Source organism: Prionailurus viverrinus, chromosome B1, assembly GCF_022837055.1.
Source record: "Prionailurus viverrinus isolate Anna chromosome B1, UM_Priviv_1.0, whole genome shotgun sequence".
Lineage (NCBI taxonomy): Eukaryota > Metazoa > Chordata > Mammalia > Carnivora > Felidae > Prionailurus > Prionailurus viverrinus.
The window spans coordinates 160294227-160315727 of NC_062564.1; the positions used below are offsets into that span (position 1 = coordinate 160294227).

The window sequence follows — 21501 nt, forward strand, 5'->3', positions numbered from 1 at the left end:
AGTGGTTGGCAATGATTTGTCCTCTTAGCCTGGCACCCAAGGCCACACCGGGCCTGTGGCCAACAGGGACACAAATCCCCATGTGGGGTTTTTTGTTTGTTTGTTTGTTTGTTTTAATGTTTATTTATTTTGAGTCGGTGTGGGGGAGGAGCAGAGAGAGAGAGAGAGAGATAGAAAGAGAGGGAGAGAGAGAATCCCAGGCAGGCTCCATGCTCAATGCAGGGCTGGTTCCCAAGGACCAGCAGATCATGACCTGAGCCAAAACCCAGCCAGATGTACAACCTCCTGACCCATCCAGGCGCCCCCTCACCCTGTGGCGTTTTGTTCTTTAAAAAGCTTTCCAAACTTCAGAGTAATTTAGGACTCAGGTCTCCCAGGCCCACGGAGAATTTAATAGATTAAACACAGGGTAATCACAAAGTTGTTGTCGTTAAGAAGTATAACTGTCTGGGCGAGGAACCAGAAGCTGAGGGAGCCGCCGTCCTTGCCGGCGACCTCGAGGGACTGGGGAGCGGTGCACTGGGCTAAGGGGCGGGAACCACTGGAGACCCAGCCTCCCGGGCCCGCGCGGATGCCCTGCCCCACCCCGCCGGCAGGGGCGCGCTGGAGCCCGGCGGTCCCGGGAGGCGCGGCGCGGGCGGGGCGGCCGCGCTCTCGCCGCCCTGGGGTGTGGCTCTCGCGGCCCGGCCGGGCGGGGCGCGGGGTTTAAAACGTCAGCCTGCGGGATCAGGCTTACTCGCGCTCCCGCCGCCTCCGCGCCCAGCCATGGAGTGGCCGCCGCTGCGCGCCCTGCTCCTCAGCGCGGCCGGGCTGCTGCTCCTGCTCCTGCCCCTCTCCTCTTCCTCCTCTTCGGACGTCTGCGGCCCCTGCGAGCCGGCCGCCTGCCCGCCCCTGCCCCCGCGGGGCTGCCCTCTGGGCGAGACCCGCGACGCCTGTGGCTGCTGCCCGGTGTGCGCCCGCGGCGAGGGCGAGCCGTGCGGGGGCGGCGGCGCCGGCAGGGGGCACTGCGCGCCGGGCATGGAGTGCGTGAAGAGCCGCAAGAGGCGGAAGGGTAAAGCCGGGGCAGCAGCCGGCGGCCCGGGGGTGAGCGGCGTGTGCGTGTGCAAGAGCCGCTACCCGGTGTGCGGTAGCGACGGCATCACCTACTCCAGCGGGTGCCAGCTGCGCGCCGCCAGCCTGAGGGCCGAGAGCCGCGGGGAGAAGGCTATCACCCAGGTCAGCAAGGGCACCTGCGAGCAAGGTGGGCACGAGCGCTTTCCCTTCCAACCCTGCCCCATCGGCCGCGCGCCCCCTCGCGGGTCAGACCCGGCGGGGCGTACTCGGCCGTTGTGCCCCGGGATACTTCCCTGGGCATCCGGGAGACGGATCCGAGGGGAGGATTTGGGCGCCTCTGAGAGGCTAGGAGGCATAGGCAACGCCCCCTCTTCTCTCTCTCTCTCTCTCTCTCTCTCTCTCTCTCTCTCTCTCTCGGGGTTTTATTTTGGAAGCTTGTTGCGTGCGCCAAGAAGTGAGGTTTTGCGGGGCGAGTGTATATATAGAAAAGTTTTTCTGGCACCACAAGACTCCCGCGACCCAGCTCATACTGACAGCTGGCAAGTCGATAAGCAAAAGCTGCCCCCATTCTTTTGGAAACCCAGAGATGTCATTTTCTCGTCCTTCTTTCTTGGCTTGTGTGGATATAGAAGTGAAATCAAGAGTGAAGGGGGAAGAGTTTGACGCTGAAATACAAAGTAAAGGACTGTCAGAGAAGTTATTTGTCCCACGTTTAACTGGCTAGATTGTAAGAATTTTAAAAATTGGATTTCATGGTCTCTTAATGTTAGAGAAAGTAATTCACTTACTGGAAATTAAAGATTCTCAAACAATAATCTAACTAGCTAATTATTTGTGGGCAAAAAGTGCAAAGTCTTTGAAGAATGTTTTTATGATGTAGTTTATACTGTGAACCTTATGACCATTTTGTTTTTCTTTCTTGTCCCTTTTTTGTGTGTAATTCGTCCCCAGGATGCACTGTTCGGCAGGAATGCCTTTGAGGTTATGTTTGATCATTTATTTTATTCCAGACAGATCCAAACTTGCCATAAATGAAAGGGGAAAATAAATAAGAGCCCGGACTTGTAAGGGGAAAAAAACCTCGGAGATTTTTAACTCTGTCTGAAATAACATTTTCCATAGGGAAATGTTAGAGAGATCCAACCTTGGCAGTCCCTCTCCTAGCCCCAGCCAACACAGCAAAAGGGAGGGAGGCAGTTCTCCTGAAATGACAGAAGCAGTTGCTTCTTTAAGCACAGCTCAGACTTTCTCCACACTTTCCAAATAGTTCTTTTTTTAGAGTTTTTCCCAGAAGCCCATACTCTAATAGGTCGTATGTCACTCATTTCAGAGTTCACTATTGAAAGCTTTAAATCATGTAACTTACTGTGGACTATTTATATTACCATCATCACCTTGAACTTGGAAAATCACAACCCAAAATAATTCATATACTTTTCCAACAGAAACAGTCATTTGTTTTTATGGATCTCATTTATCAGTCATATCTTGAAAAGAGAAATGTGCATCGTTTAAAAACTCCTTCCAAATACTGAGATTTTCTTATAAACATTCTAAGGGGAATTTTTCCCCACAGTCTTTCCAGATCATTGGGACTTGCTTATCACAGCCAAAGGTTAGCTTGGGGATTGTTTAAGCATTGTTGTCAGTTCTAGCCCGTAGCTAGTTTTATCCCTTTTTCTCTCTTGCTATTTGTGTCTCTAAACGCACAGTGGGATTATAAAATCTTGAGAGTGATAGTTGTAGAGAACTAATCCTATCACCTCATTACCATGTACACCCCGTTCCCCAGTGTCTTTCCAGACTGCAAATCCCTTGAAGATGTGGACCTGGTTTTTCTTTTTGTTTAGGAAGATGTTAAGTGAAATAGCGTCCAAAACTGGAAACCTTGACAAAATTAGCCTTTTCTTCCCAGTCTGAATCTAGAGATGGGGGTGTGGTGCCTGGGACCATTTGTAGGAGAATGTCAGAGAAAGCAGAAAAGAATGTGAGGTCTACCAGTGTGCTTGTCTACAGCAGAGACAAATGGGACTAAAACCGTATCTCCTAATATATTTCTCCTGATGTGGATGTGTTTTGACAGCTACAGAGGCAAATCTGACAGAGTGCCATTTATTTCTGTGCCATTTAGTACTGGGGCTTTGCAAAGAATAGGAAATGTGTTTTCTAGGTTCCTCCAGCCATTTCTACCCTGAGAGGAATTTCAAGTTATGCTTCCTCAAGTGTTGAGAGGAAGGGGACATTCCTGCTGATCTCACTAACCAACATTTATTGAGCAGATAGCTGGTGTCAGCACTGTGCTAGATGTTCTACAGCTGGGGATGCACAGAACAGATCTGGTCCCGCTAATTAATGTATCCACACAGGTTGCAGTCTCCCCTCCCTGTGTGCCTTCCTTGGGGGGCTGGAGACACTCCCAATCATCCTCTTCTTTTCTGAGATTACCACTTACCCACTGTCTGGGGAAAAGATCTTACTTAGTCTGCTTTTTTTCTGTACCTGTGATAAGAGGCAAAGCCACCTTTTTGAAAGTATGTCTGAAAGATAATCTCAAAGGTTGGAACTACCATCATGCATTTAGTGTCATTATTGAAGTCCCTGAAGTCATGAGTAACTGGAAGAGGGGATGTGACAATGCAGTTTAATAAAGGGTTAATATAGGAGCACCTGGGTGGCTCAGTTGGCTAAGCGTCCGACTCTTGATTTCAGCTCAGGTCATGATCTTGAGGTTCGTGAGTTCGAGCCCCATGACAGGCTCTGCACTGACAGTGTGGAACCTGCTTGGGATTCTCTCTCCCTCTCTCTCTGTCTCTTTCTCTGCCTCTCCCCGACTTGTGCATGTGCTCTCTCTCTTTCTCTCCCTCTCTCAAAATAAATAAACTTAAAAAAAAATAAAAAGTTAATATAGAGGTGCTGAGATATATGTATTAAAATCTCATGGTTGGAAGAGAACATGGTGCTCCTTTATTCCAATTCTTGATTAACACCTTTTGTTCCTGGTCCCTTAAATCTGAGCTTCTTGGCAATTCCGTTTCAACCACATTGGTCCCTTTGGGTCCCCTCTCCTCTTCTTCTCCCTCACAGTTTTTAATTGTGGAATCAGAATTCATTGTTTTTTTTGTTATATTTTTTGAGAGAGAGGGCGCAAGTGAGCAAGAGGCAGAGAGAGAGAGAGAGAGAGAGAGAGAGAGAGAGAAGCGGACTCACCCAATGTGGGACACGAACTCATGAACCATCAGATCATGACCTGAGCTGAAGTCAGATGCTTAATGACTGAGCCACCCAGGTGCCCCAGAATTCTTTAAGAGTCTCTGTGTTTAGCATTTCTAGAACTAAATTCAAACCACTTATCAGGACGAATGAGGCTCTTTACCATAACTGTATTCTTTTGGCCTCTTCCCTCCAACCCAGTCATGGTCCAGCCGCAGTTAGTGTTGCTATTTGCTGTTGTTCACAGTCACCCCCTTGCCCTCACTTGTCTTTCCGCCCTTTGAACATTAGGCCTTCAAGATCAGGGCCTGTCCCTTTCTCCAGGAAGCTCCTTGACTCCCCTGGCTCCACCTACCCTCTACCCCCTTAATGATGTCTTTCAGTTCTCTGTAGGCTTCCAGTCCTTTTTCAACAATATTTATTGCACACATGCTGTGTGTATATAAGCAAGAGGCATTCTAGCAGAATAGTTAAGACACTGAGCTCTAGAACCAAACTCGCTGGGTGTGAATTGTAACTGTCACTTACTGATCCTTAAGCAAATTATTTGACCTCTTTGGGCCTGGGTTTCCTCACCCTTAATATAAGGATTATAATCATACCTATCTCAGAGTTGTTGTTAAGGTTCAGTGTTGTGAAATAGATGAATATATGGGAAGGGAAAAAAGGCGGAGGGGAACAAACCAAAGAGACTCTTTTTTTTTTTTTTTAATTTTTTTTTTTTTAATGTTTATTCATTTTTGAGAGATAGAGAGCACAAGCAGGGGAAGGGCAGAGAGAAAGAGGGAGATACAGAATCCAAAGCAGGCTTCAGGCTCTGTCTGAGCTGTCAGCAGAGCCCAATATGGGGCTCAAACTCATGAGCCATGAGATCATGACCCGAGCCGAAGTTGGACACTTAACCAACTGAGCTACCCAGGTGCCCCCCCACCCCACCCCCACCAAAGGGCTCTTTGGATGTCTGTTTTCCTCATAGGAGCATCCTAAAAGAGGGACGCTGTCTTATAATTATTTATAAACACAGTAGCTGGCTATTGGACGCTTTATAAATATTTGTTGATTAAACAAAGAAATCCACGTAAGAAAGGGCCTTCCTGTTTGGAAATGCAGGCTGTGGACTCTCCTGCTTGTCTGTTCTCTTTTCTTCTTGTATATTCTGCCTTTCTGAAGTCTAGGCCCAGGAATACATCTGACGTTTGACTCCTCTTCCTCTCTTACCCTGAACTCTTGACGTTAGTTTTATTTGATGGACTTTAAACATTTGTTCTTTGAGAAGCTCATTTTAGGCTCATTTTATTTTGATAACCTATCATTCAAATGTCCATGTTCTGTTACTGTCCTTCAATGAGTTATGAACTTGTGATATTGTGATTTATAATAATAAATATATATGTGATCTTCCTGCCCGTTTCTGCAGCAAAGCTCCTAAAACCCTTGGAATTTCCGAGGTATGGAGAGTGGTGGGGTGTCTTTTGTATGTTAATGAGTTACTTTGGGACTGTGGTTGGGGGCTGGTTGCCAGTTGAACCAACCACATGACTAAAGGGTTGGAACTTTCAGGCCTACTCTTCACCCCCTGGAAGGGAAGAGGGGCTGGAGATCACCAATGATTGTCATCGAATCATTAAGGCATGCTTATGTAACAAAGCCTCCACAAATACCCAAAAGGATGGGTTCAGAGAACTTCCGTGCTGGTGTACATGTGGAAATGCTGGAAGAATGGCCCTCCTGGAGAGGGCATGGGAACTCTATACCCCCGTCCCCATACCTTGCCCTATATATCTCTCCTGTCTGGCTGTTCCTGAGTTACATCCTTTTATAATAAACTGGTAATTTTGTAAGTAAAGTGTTTCTCTGAATTCTGTGAGCATTCTAGCAATCCATTGAACCAAGGAGAGGGAGTCGTTGGAACCCAGTTTATGGCCAGTCAGAAGCACAGGTGACCAACTGGACTTGGGATAGGCATCTGAAGTGGGAGTGCAGTCTTGTGGGACCGAGCTGTGTGATCTAACACTATCTCTAGGTAGATAGTGTCAGAAAAGAGTTGAACAGTAGGATGCACAGCTGCTATCAAAGAATTGCTTGGTGGCATGAAAAAGACATTGCCACTGGTACCAGAATTGTAGAACTTTACTGAAAGTTGGAATAGGGATTTGAAACTTAAATGAGATTACTAATGGTCTGGTTTATCTCCAGGGATGGGGGAAACGGAAGTCCATGCAATGCTTTGTAAACAGTTATACCATAAAGATGGCCACAGAGCCCAGATGAGGGGGATCCTTAACCCAAACTTGTAGAAAAAGGGCCAGGAATGACTTCCTGGAAGAGTAAGGTCCTGAGATGGGGATGTAAAGGAATTGGCTGGAGAAGAGCTAGCATGGGGGTTGGAACGGACTTAGAATGGAGAGAAGAGCATTAGCAGCAGAAGGAATAGCACATGGTTCCATAGGGCTGCCTCACAGAACAGGAGAGCAGAGGTGACTGCTGAACACTTGACCCCAAGGATGGAGAAGTTTAGATGCATTGAAGTTTAGAGGTGATCACCAGAGCTGAGGGACCTATTCGGTGATAACATTGGATTTATGCTTTTTAAAAATCTGTGTTGGCCACCCTTAGAATGGGATTGGAAGAGGGGCAAGACTGCAGTCAGAGACTGCCATTAGGAGGCTGTTACAATAATCCCAGCAAAAGCTGCCTAGACTTCTTCACAAGACCTTACGTTTCTCAGATCTTAGAAGCATTGTCAAATCCGGGCTCTTAACCTGCCATGGCAAGCTGTGTGTTGCTTGGCAGAGACAAGCCCATTGTACTGCGCTTTTTTCTTATAAATGACTCCTTACAAAGTACCCACACATCCTCTGCTCATTAGCTAGCCCTGCTCCCAAATTATAACCCACTTGCTCATTTCAGGAAGCTCTTCCTCTCTCGCCCACAATTCCCATTCCTCCGTCTGCTTTCAGATCAGAAACAGAAAATGTCACCTCCCAAAAAGTCCACCCCAGACCAACAGAAATGCTTTAAAATTTTTTCTGGCCTCATTTGCCCTTCTTAAGCACAGAAACTTCTAGAAAGTTAAGTGAATCACTGGTTCATTTTTAGTTTACCTAGTTTTAATCATTGCATTTTAGTAAGGATTTGAAAACCTGAAGAAGCTTTAGAAAAGAAAATAGGCAGCCTTGCCAAAGGGGTCTTAAAGGACTTAAGATTCTTTTGGAGGAAAATAATCCAAAGAACAAGTTAATGTTTCTTCATGGTTGGGAATTAGTTATTAAGTGGAAGGTGCCTGACCTACTGTTCTACAGTTCCTCAGGAGATGGAATTAAAAGGCCTGGAATTAAGTAGCCATGAGGCACATTTAGAATACACAGTAGGAAGAACTTGCTGGTAAAAACTGTTGAATACCATAACATGCTCACATGGGAGTCTGGAGAATTCAGTTTCAAAGATTCTCTTTGGGGAGCTGAGAGATCACCTCAGTGAGGAGAGGAAACATGTAGAAGAGGTTGTTATAACTTTATAAATCTTTTATACCCTGGGCCTGTGAGATGGAATGATTGAGCTGATCAGGCATTTGACACCGCTAAATAGGATTTCCATCCTTCCCCACGAGCCTGCTCTCCGGTTTACTGCAGACTTGCCTTCTACAAGAGACTGCCTTATAAGGCTCTCTTTGGGTAGTTTAGCGACAAAACTCTCCTGGATGGAGTCCAAGGCTGGCCAGCCTTCCTTCACTCTAAATTCCTGCCCACAGTGGATAAGATTATAGTGCTTCCTTTACCTCAAGCTACCCCACAAATGATCTCACCTCATCTGTGTTTTTAATTGTAAGACAACATCTTGTTTTTGGCAGCTTTACTAAAAAGGAACCCTGAACTATCGTCAAAAGAACTTTTAAGCTAGGGACCATATGAATGTAACCTTTTTTTGTAATTTAGATCCAGGGCAGCACTGTTAGATTTGAGATGGAAGAAGACGTGTGTGTAAATGAATGTTAGCTTATATTAGGCAATTTTAAAGATTTCGCAGGGAGACCTTTACTCTTTAGGAGGGTGGGTGGGAGGGACTAGAAATAGCTAAGGAAAGCTTTCCCAAGGCTGTTCTGGGTGGGTTTTTCAGGTCCGTTAAGACCAGCACCCCACTACCCCCACAAAGCCTACACAAGAAAGTGAAGAGGTCTGTAGAAGAAAGCCAGGGTTGATAACATGTGGGGGAGGGGGAAAATGTTTATTTATTTATTTTTACTTAAAATTGATGAGTTAAATAATTGAACTCTTTTTCTCAAGTTGGATTAGTGGCAAAATGATCTGGTGCCTTAGAAAAAGCTAATTTGTTGAATCGACTTTACCGTTCTACAAAAGAAAGCTAGGTGAGGTTATTAGAAACAGCTGGAGGGGTGCCTGGACAGCTCAGTCTGTTAAGCATCCTTCAGCTCAGGCCTTGATCTCAGGGTGGTGAGTTCAACCCCCACATTGGGCTCAGCACTGGGCTTGAAGCCCCCAAAATCAAAAAAGAAAAAGCTGGATTGAGCAATAGCCCCACCTCTCTCAATGCCTCCACCAAGCAGTGGGTTACCAGAGAGAGGAACCAACCAGAAATGGACTGCGTCCAAAAGCACGTTGAGGTTGCAGAGCATTTTTGTGTCTGAAAAGAAAGGTTCAGACCAGGGCGCCTGGGTGGCACAGTCCATTAAGCATCTGTCTTCAGTTCAGGTCATGATCTCATTGTTTGTGAGCTTGAGCACTGCTTCTCTGTTTCTCTCTCTGCCCCTTGCTTACTTATGCCCTCTCTCGGAAAAAAAAAAAAAAAAAGAGGAAGGAAGGAAAGTAGGTAGGTAGGTTCAGACCAGATAAAACAAACCTAGTAACCCAGTGTAGACAGTGCCCCATTCCTGTGGTATGATGTTACTTACTTACACCAAGAGGGCCAAGGACAAGCCAACATGTTCAAAATAGAGTTTACTATGAAAAAGCAACACCTTCAAAACTTCAGGGTAATGCATTTAATAAATGAAGGCACAGTTTGGTGTACTCCTTCACAGGATTATTGTGAATGTCAGAGTATAAAACAGATATGAAATCACTATAAAGTGTGCAGCACCAAATGTAAAGAGTCCTTATTAACTAGACTGTAAATTCTTTGGGAGCAAGAACTCTACATAGTGCATTGTAGAATACCTTAATACATTTATCTTACAGTTTCTTTTTGATGAATTGATCGGGGATATATGATACATCCCTGTATAAATAGCTCTAAAAGAGCTCTTTCTTTTAGCATAAAATAGAAATTCTTTATGATAACAAAGTTAATGTCTTAGTTTACTTGGCTTTTTGTGGTTCACCTTATAATAAATGTCCTATTACATGCAGCGCAGAATGATATTTCTTAAAAGAATGTATCGAAGGGGCGCTGCGTACAGATAGCTCAGTCTAGTGGCAGTCCTTCCAGGGCCAGATTGGAAAGTCTCTTCAATTGCAGCCAAGAGGCTTTTGAAGGGCTGGTGTGCTGGGAGCAGCTAGCATGAATATTTTCCCAAGCAGGACCTCTGGGAGCATAACGTTTGTTTCTATGGTGTTTGATCATCTGCCAGGCTTTCTGGTAAGTCCGAGTAAGGTGAGGAAGGTGAAAAGACAGTTAAGATAACTGTCTACACACTCCAGTGTTCCCCTTCACCTGAAATTTTAGTTCTGAGTGCTGACTGAGCCCTGCACACACCCACCCTGGCACCACTCTGGCATCAGTTTTCTCAGCTGGGATAATAATATTTACTGCACATCTGAGCTGGGATTCGTTGTGGGATTACTCCACTTACAGACTGAAGCATATATTTTGTCAGGTGATCACGTGCAAGAGAAGGAAAATCCTTGTGGGGGTTTGAGAACTCCGGCATAATCCATTTTGACTTTTTGAGAGGAAAAAAGAGAGCACTTAAATATTCTAACAGGCAGAAATGCAGCTGACTTCAATCACCCTGTTCTTTCATGTTGTTTTTCTTGAAACAGGGACGTCTCCAGCTTTTTTGGAGGCTTGTCTCCCCACCCCACCCCACCCCCCCAGCAAGAAAGGCTCAAAGACATTTCATTTACATCATGGCAGATTAGCTGGCCAGTGGTCAAGTGGTTGAATTGGGAAAGCTTTAGATCTGACATCTGTTCTCTCTTCTGGCCTGACCCCAAGCAAGGGAGAAAAAATTTATCAAGAAATAGATCTCCGGGAACATTCAGAAGGTTTTGAAAGAGACCACACAGAAATGAGGCTTTAGGAATTTGTCTGGGTAGCCTGAGCCTGCAGGGATGCAAAGCCTGCTCCTTCTCCACGGGCGCTTTCAGAACTTTCTGCTCCGGGAACAGAAATCCAAAAGTGGATTTCAGCAGCAGCTGCAGCAATTACGGGGCAACCCTGGCTTCCGAAGGAATTTCCCCCCCCAGGAAGCCGTAGAGCATGTGACTGAGCTTGAAATGCTTAGGCAGCAGCGCCGCTCTGAGTTACAGGAGGTGAGGTGAGGCGAGGCGATCCATGCAGAGAGGCTGCTTATTAGAGATGCCCAGCCCAGCTGGAGAGGGCAGGCTGGGGCGGAGAGCAAGAAGCTGCCAAGTTTTGATGGGCCAGAGCTTCGGAGCCAGAGGCCCCACTGTGCACAGGTGTGCCTCAGATCAGCGCTGCGGAGCAGGCGGGAGAGGCTGATGCAGCTCAGCTCTTTGTGCCCCACCAAGGCTTTGGTTCACTAGAAGAGAACTGTTGGGGCAGGGGCAGGCCTTTTGGACCTGGTTGTGATATGGGAAAGTGAGCAGCCCCTCCCTCACTCCTGCCTCCTTGGAGGCGTCTTTCTTTTCTCTCTCTCCCTCTCTCCCTCTTCCTCTCCCTCTTCTCTCTCTCTCCTCCCCCTCCCCCCCTCTCTTCCCCCACCTCCCTCCCTGGCCTATCATTGCATGCTGCCCCTTTCTCCTGCCTGAGCACAAAGAAATGAGGTTTTCTCTCCAGTCCCAGCCCTTTGTTAGTTACAGAGCTTGGCCAGCAACTTGATACACGGTGAACACTGCTCAGTGTGCCTCCCCAATTCCATCCCCAGACTTAGGAACCACATGTGGCATTCTCCCATAGATAGCAAATAAGCCAAACGTTGGCATGCTACCTCTGAAAGGTCGGTGTTATCCAGGAGACGGTTGTCCCTTCTTTTCTTGATGCTGCTTTGGGTTGAAGTTTTTTCAGGTACTTTAGGATCCTCACTTATTCCAAACCCAGTAGAGCCCCTCTCCGGCCCAGTCCAGGAGGAAGGGGAGACAGCCATAACCCCATAACCATGGGCTTGATAGGTCTCCAAGGCCGATCCCAGGCCTGACCCTACCAGTTGTCTTCAACTCTTATGATTTCTGGTCACCCAGCAGCCAAAATTTGATACAAGTGAGGAAATACAGCAGAATGGTTAAGGATGTGAACTTGGGAATCAGACCACATGAGTCAAATCCCCCTTTGCCACTTAACTACTTGTGTGACCCAAACCTCCTTGATTCATAGTTTTCTTACTTGCAAAACTGGTGTAATAATAATGTCTGCCACTTAGGGTTGTTGGGAGCTTAAGTGAGGTAATACACGAAAAGCTTCGGTACCTGGCACATAGAAAAGTCTCATTAAATGCTGTTTCATTTCAGTTTTTGTTGTTCCTAGCATTATAAGCCCTGGTACGAGTTAGTTTATAAGCACCTTGACTGTGATGCATTATGTCTTACTTGACCAATCCAAATGTAATACCGCCCTGTGTATCTCCAAGTTAGATCTGAAACCTGTGTTTAGAACTCTGCAAGCAAAATGTCAGGGTAATGTTCTTAGAACCAAATCCCTGGAAACTTTCATCTAGCTCTTGTTATTGTTCTTCGAGGATTCCAGGGCAGAGAGCCGTGCTCCATCTCTGAGACCCCAGAGTCAAATGCAAGTAACCACCCAGGGTGCTGGCCAGAGGGTTCACTTTGCTTTACAACATGGAGTATTTCCATCTTTCATGTCACACCCTTTTTTTTTTTTTCCTAAGAGCACCTTTCAAGTATAGAGGACATTTTAGATTCAAAGGACACTTAAGTAATGATTGGTCTGTTTCTTCCCTGCATACATCGAAAATGTTTTTGTGTTTTATTGTTTGGTTCATATAAAAAGCAAAAAACCCGGAGATAATTGGCTACAAAAAAGAATATGAACCAAAATCACTGAGATTGGCATAGGGAGAGTATGATTAATATTTATTAGGTACATATTGGGTATTATCCTTGACTTTGGAGACTTGTGGAATTTGTGTCTCTTCTTTGCTTGCAATTCATGTGTCTCTTCTTTGGCTTTTACATGTACCTCAGCAGGAACTAGTTTAAAAAAAATCAAAACACTTAACTATAAACGGGAATACTTAGACTCAGGAAGGTACCCACTTAGGTTGGTTCTTTGCATCTACCTGAAAAGTGATGCCATCCACCTCCCAGCATAGGGTGGAGAGCAGAAGATGAGGGTATGGAGAGGAAATTTAAGATGCTGGATAACTTTTCAGATCTACCAGCTTCAGCAATTGTGAGTAAAGTTGACAAAACACTGGGACCACCAACTCTCCATGTACATCGTGTGCTCGATCCCATTCTAAAGCGGTGATTCTTGACCTTGGCAGGACATCAGAATCTCCTGGGGAGTTTTATAAAATTCTGATGCCTGACTTCTACTCCAAGATTCTTATCTAATTGGTTTGCGTGTAACCTGGGCAGCAGGCCTTTTAAAAGCTCCCAGATGATTTAATGTCCAGGCCAGGTTCAGAAGCATTGTTCTAAAAAGACTTCAAGTGACTGGGTGTGCACCATTTCATTAGGATAATTATAATAATGATGAGCCAATTTTTCCTGCACTTATCCAGCATGTAATGTTTCACAGCAGGACAACTTTTCAGAATATCTAGTTCACTGTGGGAAATGGAAGCCCTAGAAAGCATGAACACTCAGGATAACGCAAGCAGCATGGTGGTTTGGCTGCTGCTTATCTCCTTGGCCATTTCAGTGCTGTTATCTGAGTCAGACAGAATGGAAATATTTCTACAACTGTCAGTATTTGTTGGTATTAATAAAAATTGGAGTACCACAGTACTTTAAGAAAAATAGTAATCTAAAGCCACATGACTCAATCTTTTAATTCTGTCACTAGGGGTGCCCGTGTGGCCCAGTTGGTTAAGCGTCAGACTCTTGATTTCAGCTCAGGTCATGATCTCACAGTTTGTGAGTTCAAGCCCTACATCGGGCTCCATGCTGACAGTTCAGGACCTCCTTGGGCTTCTCTCTCCCTCTTTTCCTGCCCCTCCCTCTCCTCCTCTCTCTCAAAATAAAAAAAAAAAAGAAAGAAAGAAAAAATTGTCACTGGAACATAAGTTCCACGAGCCTGGTGCTTTTTATCTGTTTGTTCACTGTTGAATCTCTAGTGTCTAAACAGTCCTTGGGATAAGATAGTAGGTATTCAGTACATACTTCTTGTGTAAATGAAAGAATAAAAGTAGATTATAATGTGCCCTGTGGGGAAGGAGAACCTTTACACTGGGGGAAGCCCATCCCTCTCTCACCCCCCTCAGAATCTCTAACAGGGAGAGGTGGCTGTCCAGCTTCTAGGTCCCCCAACCTAGAGGAGAATCTTTTGTCACTTGGCTGAACTCTTCCTCGTTGTCATCTTCCAAAATTGCCCCTTATACTTATGTCCTACTATTACAAAAACTGAGACTGAAAACAAATGTTCAGTTCAATTTTTCTTTTTTTTTTAATTTTTTTTTCAACGTTTATTCATTTTTGCGACAGAGAGAGACAGAGCATGAATGGGGGAGGGGCAGAGAGAGAGGGAGACACAGAATCGGAAACAGGCTCCAGGCTCTGAGCCATCAGCCCAGAGCCTGACGCGGGGCTCGAACTCCCAGACCGCGAGATCGCGAACTGGCTGAAGTCGGACGCTTAACCGACTGCGCCACCCAGGCGCCCCAATTTTTCAATTTTATCATCTCCCCCAATCATCTCCCAGGCATTATTAGGGAATACTGTTCTACCACTGGCTGTGTGACCTTGGGAAATTTACTTAACCTCTCTGATCATCAGTATTCTCATCTGTAAAATGAAGATATTACCTGCCTCACAAATTGGTTATGAGAGTTACATGAGTTAATGTTTAGCACAGTGTTTGGCCCACAGTTGGCCCTTAATAAAGCTTACTTCTCATCTGCTTTCCCCTTCCGTTAAATAGCAATAGAGGAAGTCACAAATTCAGTTCATTCTCATTATTAATGGTAGTTCTTACAAAGTCCTACAAATGCTGAATTAGTGTACTAAGTACTGAACCATTGCTCTTAGGGGCAACACAGTTAAGTTCCTGATCACATTTTTGTTAACCAATCAGTACATAGCTTTGCTTTATGTTTCTGCTTATAGACACCTCAATATATATTGATTTGTTCACATTGAACTCACGGCCAACAACCTATAACTCCTGCCTGAATGAAGCTTATCTAACACACATTTTTCTCTGTAAGACACATAACCCTTTTTTGCTTAGAACACTAGACAGCACTTTAACACTATACCTGGGGACCATTTTAAATGTTTATTTTTGAGACAGGGAGTGGTAGACAGAGAGAGAGACAGAATCCCAAGCAGGCTCCATGCCGTCAGCAGAGAGCCCAGTGCGGGGCTCTAACTCACAAACCATGAGATCATGACCTGAGCTGAAACCAAGAGTCAGATACTCAACCAACTGATCAACTCAGGCACTATTTTAAACAGCGAGGTCACCAACATAAAACACAAAAATATATTAAAAAAAAAAAAAAGTCTGTGAAGGGGATACTTTTTTACAGTATGAAAGTAGAAACAAAGCAGTTTGGGACCTCAGATTTTGTTTTGTTTTGTTTTTCGCCAGTCTGCACATACAAGAATGATTTGGGGGTTACAAATTTTAGTGAGTAGGTGGCTTCACAAATACGGAATCCATGAATAATAAGGATCAACTGTTGGAAATAGATCAGTGACAAGCATTAGGGAACTGTCAGGTTTCTGAAGGCAGAGCACACTATGGGTCACTCTTCCTTGGTGTGTCCCAAGGCATATAACCATTCTGGGCACAGAGCAGGTACTTAGTAGATAATTGGACTCTGCATCCAAGTTAACAAATACATATGCTATCCCTGTTGTCAACTGTACCCATGACAGGCTTCTGTTTTTGCCCTTCGTGCATCTGCAAGCAGGATTCCCATTCTACAGGTGTTAGTAAGAAGTATAGATTTTACTATGTTTTTATAGGGACAGCAGGAAAGTCCCTCCCATTCCTCTCTCCAGCCCTCCCCCCAGCTAGAGCCTCCTGCATGACCTTTCCCTCACACAGAGCCAGGCTTGCAGGCACGATTCTTCACTTTACCCCAAACCAGCCCTCTCCTCCCTCTCTAGATGTACACTCAGCAATTAGGCTGTGTCCTGGCTCATCTGGGTTCACCCATCACTTAACTCAGGAAGCAAAGGTTACCTGGATCATCACTGTCATTAGAAGTAGAATATTGTAATGATTCCCTATGAGTCATGTCAAGTACCTTTTTGTAAATGCTGTGTGCTAAGTGCCATAATAAGGAAATTTGCAGTGATGAGAAAGATAATGCCCCTTTCCAAAGGAGCCTACAAAGCTGTGGTCTGTCTGGTGGTGTGTGAAGTGTAGCAAGGCAGAAGAGGCAGTTAGACTAAATTAAAATAAAAGGTCAATAAAAATGCATAGGAGCAAAGAACATACACCTACCCCTCATTTCTCTTTCTCTCTTTTTTTTTTTTTTTTAATAATTAGAAGTGCATATTTTCAATGCAATTTCTACTGGAATGGAAAAAATGCACAAAGGTACATTCACATTTGTAGCCTACAAATACATTATAATTTAATTACAGACTTCATGAGCTTATAAATAATGTAACTATGGCTAGATGTGGAGTATATAAATGACTTAGTTATGACTTTGCCCAAAGTGACATTCTGGAGTGGGAGACAAATGAATTTTATGTTTGTTTGCTCAGAATTGAGTTAAGGATAGAATATTGATCCAAAAGAATCTGAAAGATTATTTTACCTTGGTAAAATACTGAGAAATACCAAATTAGTAAATTCTGTTCTACCTAGTTCCCTGGCAAATGTATAAAAGCAAAATTTTAAATAGATGCAAATGACCCATTGAGACCACGAGGATACTGTTTTGCTGTTAGTGATCCATTGTCAGATGTCTAGCTTTTTGGACAAACTACAGTAGGTTTTAAATTCTAGACTTTACTTATCCTTGTTAATTAATTTCAGCTGTTGTGAAGTTTATGTGTGTTCTGGGAATGTGAGCTAATTTAATTTTGTTTTCAATTAAGATCTTTTTTGTTACTCAAGAAAAACAAACATCATGGAAACTTGTAGAACTCATTGAAATAAAGACCATCATTATTAATCTTTTTATTGTACCCATTCCATATTTTACTGTACTTCACTCTAGTGTTTTTCTAGACATATATAATTATTTAAATAGTGTTATCCATGTTTTTTTACATCTTGTTTTTCATTTATAACTATCCTCCATGTGTTTAAAGTATGTTATAAATGTCATTTATAATGCTATATGATCATTAGAATGAATCATAATTCATTTCAGTTTTCCTCTGTCAAAAATAACCTTTAAATTCTCATGTTTGGACATAAAGGTCTTGTTTCTTCATTACATTTTTAGAGTAGACATCACATTGGAATTATGATTCAAAGGTATGAACATTTAAAAAAATTTTGAGGGGTTTTTACACAATTTATAAGAATTTTTGAGGGGTGGCTCAGTTGGTTGAGTGTCCGACTTCAGCTCAGGTCATGGTTTCACTGTTTATGAGTTCGAGCCCGGTGTCAGGCTCTGTGCTGATAGCTCAGAGCCTGGAACCTGCTTCTGATTCTGTGTCTCCCTCTCCCACTCATGCCCTGTGTCTCTTTCTCTCAAAAAAAAAATAAATGTTAAAAAAATTTTTTAAATAAAAAATTTTCAGTGTATATTGACATTGATGATTACATTTTAAAAATTAGCCTCTTCTAAATTGGACACATTTTCTCCAAAAAACAAGAGGCCAAAAGCAAAGCATTTCAATATGCAGTCAAAATTACTTCTGAATTATCTTCAGACTTGGATTTTACTGTGACTGTCTCTCTCCAATGGCATAGAGACCATTGAGAGTAGTACCCTCACCCCAGTCCCTATTTATGAAATGCGTAGTGACTGGCCAACACCCAGGAGCCCTGCCATTCATCTAGTTTGCATCCAAGCTTGCCAGGCATTGGGAATAGATAGAGAACAACTAGATCTCCTCCATCAGGAGTTTGCTGTAATGCCTTTCTTTTGTTAAAGTCCAGTTTGGTCAATCATACATTTCAAAATAATAGTGGCTGGAGAGAATATGCCTTTGTGCATCATTGAGCTGGGATTCGTTAAAATCATGTGTATCTCTGCTAGAGTAGCTTGAAAATGCCTATTGTAGCCACCTGCATGAGATACAAACAATAAACACTTAGTGAAATTTGGAGGTTTTGTCTTTAGTGTTTTTTCATAGAAGAAAAATAATAGCCTTTACAACTCTATTTGACTACAATCAAACACAGTTGATTCTCAGTGTCTCATTAAATAGGAGTTCTGTGCATAATACTGAGCCTGTGGCTTGACCACCTGTTTCATCAGGTTGTGTGAGATGTACTGTTACTCTCCACCTCTTGGGAACAGCCTGTGGCCTGTTCCACTTATTAAAACTGGAAAAGAGGGGCACCTAGGTGGCTTTGTCAAGCATCTGACTTCAGGTTGGGTCATGATCTCACTGTGAGTTTGAGCCCTGCGTGGTCATCACAGAGCCTGCTTGGGATTCTCTCCCTCTCTCTCTGCTCCTCCCCTACTCGAGCATGCACTCACTCGCTCTCAAAATAAATAAATAAACTTAAAAAAAATGGAAAAGAATCTGCTTTCAACATTTTACTGCACATATCCTTGCAGTTTTCCTTAGGTCCTTAGAGATTGCCAAGGCCTTGTTTCCTTTTCCTCAGATCCTTAATCTCCCTCACTTCAGTGAGGGACAATAGTCCTCTGTAAGGCAGTTATTCCTGCTAATCCAGTAGTATCTCAAGAGTGCTGAGGATATACTTATAAAGTGGAGTGGCTGCACATCATTGTTCCAGCAGAATTTTTTCCATATTTTACCAGGAGTTAGGAATAGTAACAATACCCTAAGTCAACATAGAATAGCACAATTTATAAGAATTTTTACATATACACTTTGTATATAATCTTTTTATAAACACTTTTTAAAGTTTATTTATTTTGAGAGAGTGCGTATGCAAGTGGAGGAGGGGCAGAGAGAGGGGGGGAGATTGAGAATCCCAAGCAGGCTCTGCACTGTCCACGCAGAGCCCAATGCAGGTTGGTCCCATGACCGATCGTGAGATCATGACCTGAGCTGAGATCAAGAGTTGGATGCTTAACCAAATGAGCCACCCAGACGTGGCTCACATGTAGTTTCTAAAAATAAAACCTGTATCACTAAAAAGCAGAACTTTGTGAAGAACAAATTAAGTTTTCAGTCAATTTGAATAAAATTGAGTCCTGGGAGACTTTTTTTTTTTTTTTTTTTTGGCATGTGGGTGTGTGCGCGCGCGCTTGCGTGTGTGTGTGTGTGTGTGTGTGTGTGTGTGTGTGTGTGTTTCATCTCTATGGAATGAGAATGTGACCCACTGAAAAGTCCTTGAAACCAACAGCGTGTATCATAACAGCTGGAAAGCCAAACCTTAAAACACTGCCAAAGAGGGGCGCCTGGGTGGCGCAGTCGGTTAAGCGTCCGACTTCAGCCAGGTCACGATCTCGCAGTCCGTGAGTTCGAGCCCCGCGTCGGGCTCTGGGCTGATGGCTCAGAGCCTGGAGCCTGTTTCCGATTCTGTGTCTCCCTCTCTCTCTGCCCCTCCCCTGTTCATGCTCTGTCTCTCTCTGTCCCAAAAAATAAATAAACGTTGAAAAAAAAATTTTTTTTTAAAAACACTGCCAAAGAAAGCAGGAAACAGTAAGTTTCTCATGGAAGTATGACATGTATCTCAGATTCAAGAAGTTCTTAGACAAAGAGGTGAAGGAATATTCCTCAGCAGTTTTCTTAGTCCTGTAATTTAGTTTGTATGTACTTTATATTATTTTTTTTTAGTTTGTAAATACTTTTAGGTTATGTAAGTCTGTGCCTGATTAGAAGGTGCCATTCTGTATGAGTTCCTTCAGCATAGAAAGGGATGCTGGGTGGTTCAGTGGGTTAAGTGTCTGACTTCGGCTCAGGTCATGATCTCACGGCTCATGGGTTCGAGCCCCACGTCAGGCTCTGTGCTGACACCTGGGAGCCTGGAGCCTGCTTCAGATTTGTGTCTCCCTCTCTCACTGCCCCTGCCCTGTTTACTCTTTCTCTCTCAAAAATAAACAAAACAGTAAGAAAAAGAAAAGAAAAAGAAACGGATGGCTGGATTTAGGGAAGAGGAAGAGAAGATTGATCACCAAAAAGGACAACAGCTAGTCTATCAGTAAGGAATGTGTCCAGCTGCAGGTAACAGACCTGTCTACAAGGCTCACCCAAAATGGGGTTTCTTTGCTTGGAGTCCAGATGTAGACCACTTCTGGTGTGGGTTCAACTGCTCAGCAGTGCCACTGAAGGACCCAGGTTCTTTCTGCTCCATTATCCTTTACCTTGTGTTTGCTTTTGTCTTCATGTTTAATAGTTTCAAGAAGGCTACTGTGCCTCTGGCCATTGAGTCTTAATTCAGGGTGGTTAGAAGGAGCAGGGAGAGGAGCGGTGCCAGTTGTATGTCCCATTTTATCAGGTGAGCCAAAGTTTCCCAGAAGCTCTCCTCTCAGCAAATGTCTGCCCAAGCTCATTGGCCATAAATAGGTCACTTGGCTACCCCTAGCAGCGCAAAAGACTGCGAAGAGAGAGGGTAGAGTGGGGCAGAGTCCACCTCCAGTGTCTGCCAGAGCTAGGCAGCAGTTTCTCTTTCCAGAAACCGTTGTGAAGGCAAATTTAAAGAATGACTGGAAGTTTAGTGTTTTGGAGTTCACGGACCCCATCAGACTTCATTGAACAGTGATCAGTCATTTTTGAAAACCAGATGATAAAATAGATCATGTCTGGAAAAAAAAAAAAAAAGAGACCAGCTTTGTAGCAAAATAGGTCATTCCCAAAATTCCATGGGAAGAAGTTCTATTGCAAAGGTACTGGGGCACCAGGGTGGCTCAGTTGGTTAAGCATCCGACTTTGGCTCAGGTCATGATCTCGCAGTTCGTGGGTTCAATCTCTGCATCGGGCTCTGTGCTGACAGCTCAGAGCCTGGAGCCTGCTTTAGATTCTGTGTCTCCCTCCCTCTCTGCTCCTCCCCTGCTCTCCCTCTGTCTCTTTCTCTCTTAAAAGTAAATAAAACATTAAAAAAAAAAAGAGTACTGAAGATCTTCACAAGACCATTCTGAAAGAAATGACATTTCACTCTTTGATGGTTTCCTTTACAGAGGGGGGGGGGCTAAGAGATTTGAGGATCCCTCCCTAATTTGCTTTTATTATGTAGAAAGGGATAAATAAATTGAAGGTAAACAAGAAAAGTCATTTTTTAGTGTCAATATGTTAGAAAACAAGCATACTTGGATTTTCATAAATTGTCTAAAGATAACCTTCAGTTCATCTTCAGGCTAGGTGTGGTGAATTCCTAATTGTTGTGATTTTATGCTTATTTATTTATATTTTTAAATGTTTTATTTTTTTATTTTTTATTAGAGAGCATGTGCTAGGGGCAGGGGGGCGGGGAGTGGGGAGAGGGAGGGAGGGAGAATTTAAGCAGGCTCCATGCCCAACACAGGGTTTGATCCCACAACACTGGGATCACGACCTGAGCTGAAATCAAGAGTTGGATACTCAACTACCCAGGCACCCCTATTTTTATGCTTATTTAAATCATATTGCAGAGGTGTTTGTTTAGGAGAGCAAAGGGTTCAAATCCCTGCTAAATGCATGATTTGGGCAAGTGACTTGACAAAACCAAGGTTCAGAAAAGCTGTCTGTAAACTGTGAATGGTACTGCCTACCCAGCAGGGTTGGTGATTTGAGGCTTCAAACACAGTGCCTGGTGCACAGTAGGGGCTCACAATCTGGTTGTTGCCTTCATCGTTAGTAGTAGTGCTGATGCTTCTGGAACAGC

General features: G+C 43.9%; 1 protein-coding gene across 1 annotated transcript in view; it reads left to right on the top strand.

Moving 5' to 3' along the window:
* Positions 1 to 705: 705 nt before the first annotated feature.
* Positions 706 to 21501, top strand: part of IGFBP7 (insulin like growth factor binding protein 7) — a 73676-nt gene continuing 52880 nt past the window's right edge. Inside the window, exon 1 of the mRNA XM_047854911.1 lies at positions 706 to 1240. Within this exon, the coding sequence (XP_047710867.1) occupies positions 766 to 1240 (475 nt within the window). The 5' untranslated portion in view covers positions 706 to 765. The remainder of the gene's footprint in view (positions 1241 to 21501) is intronic.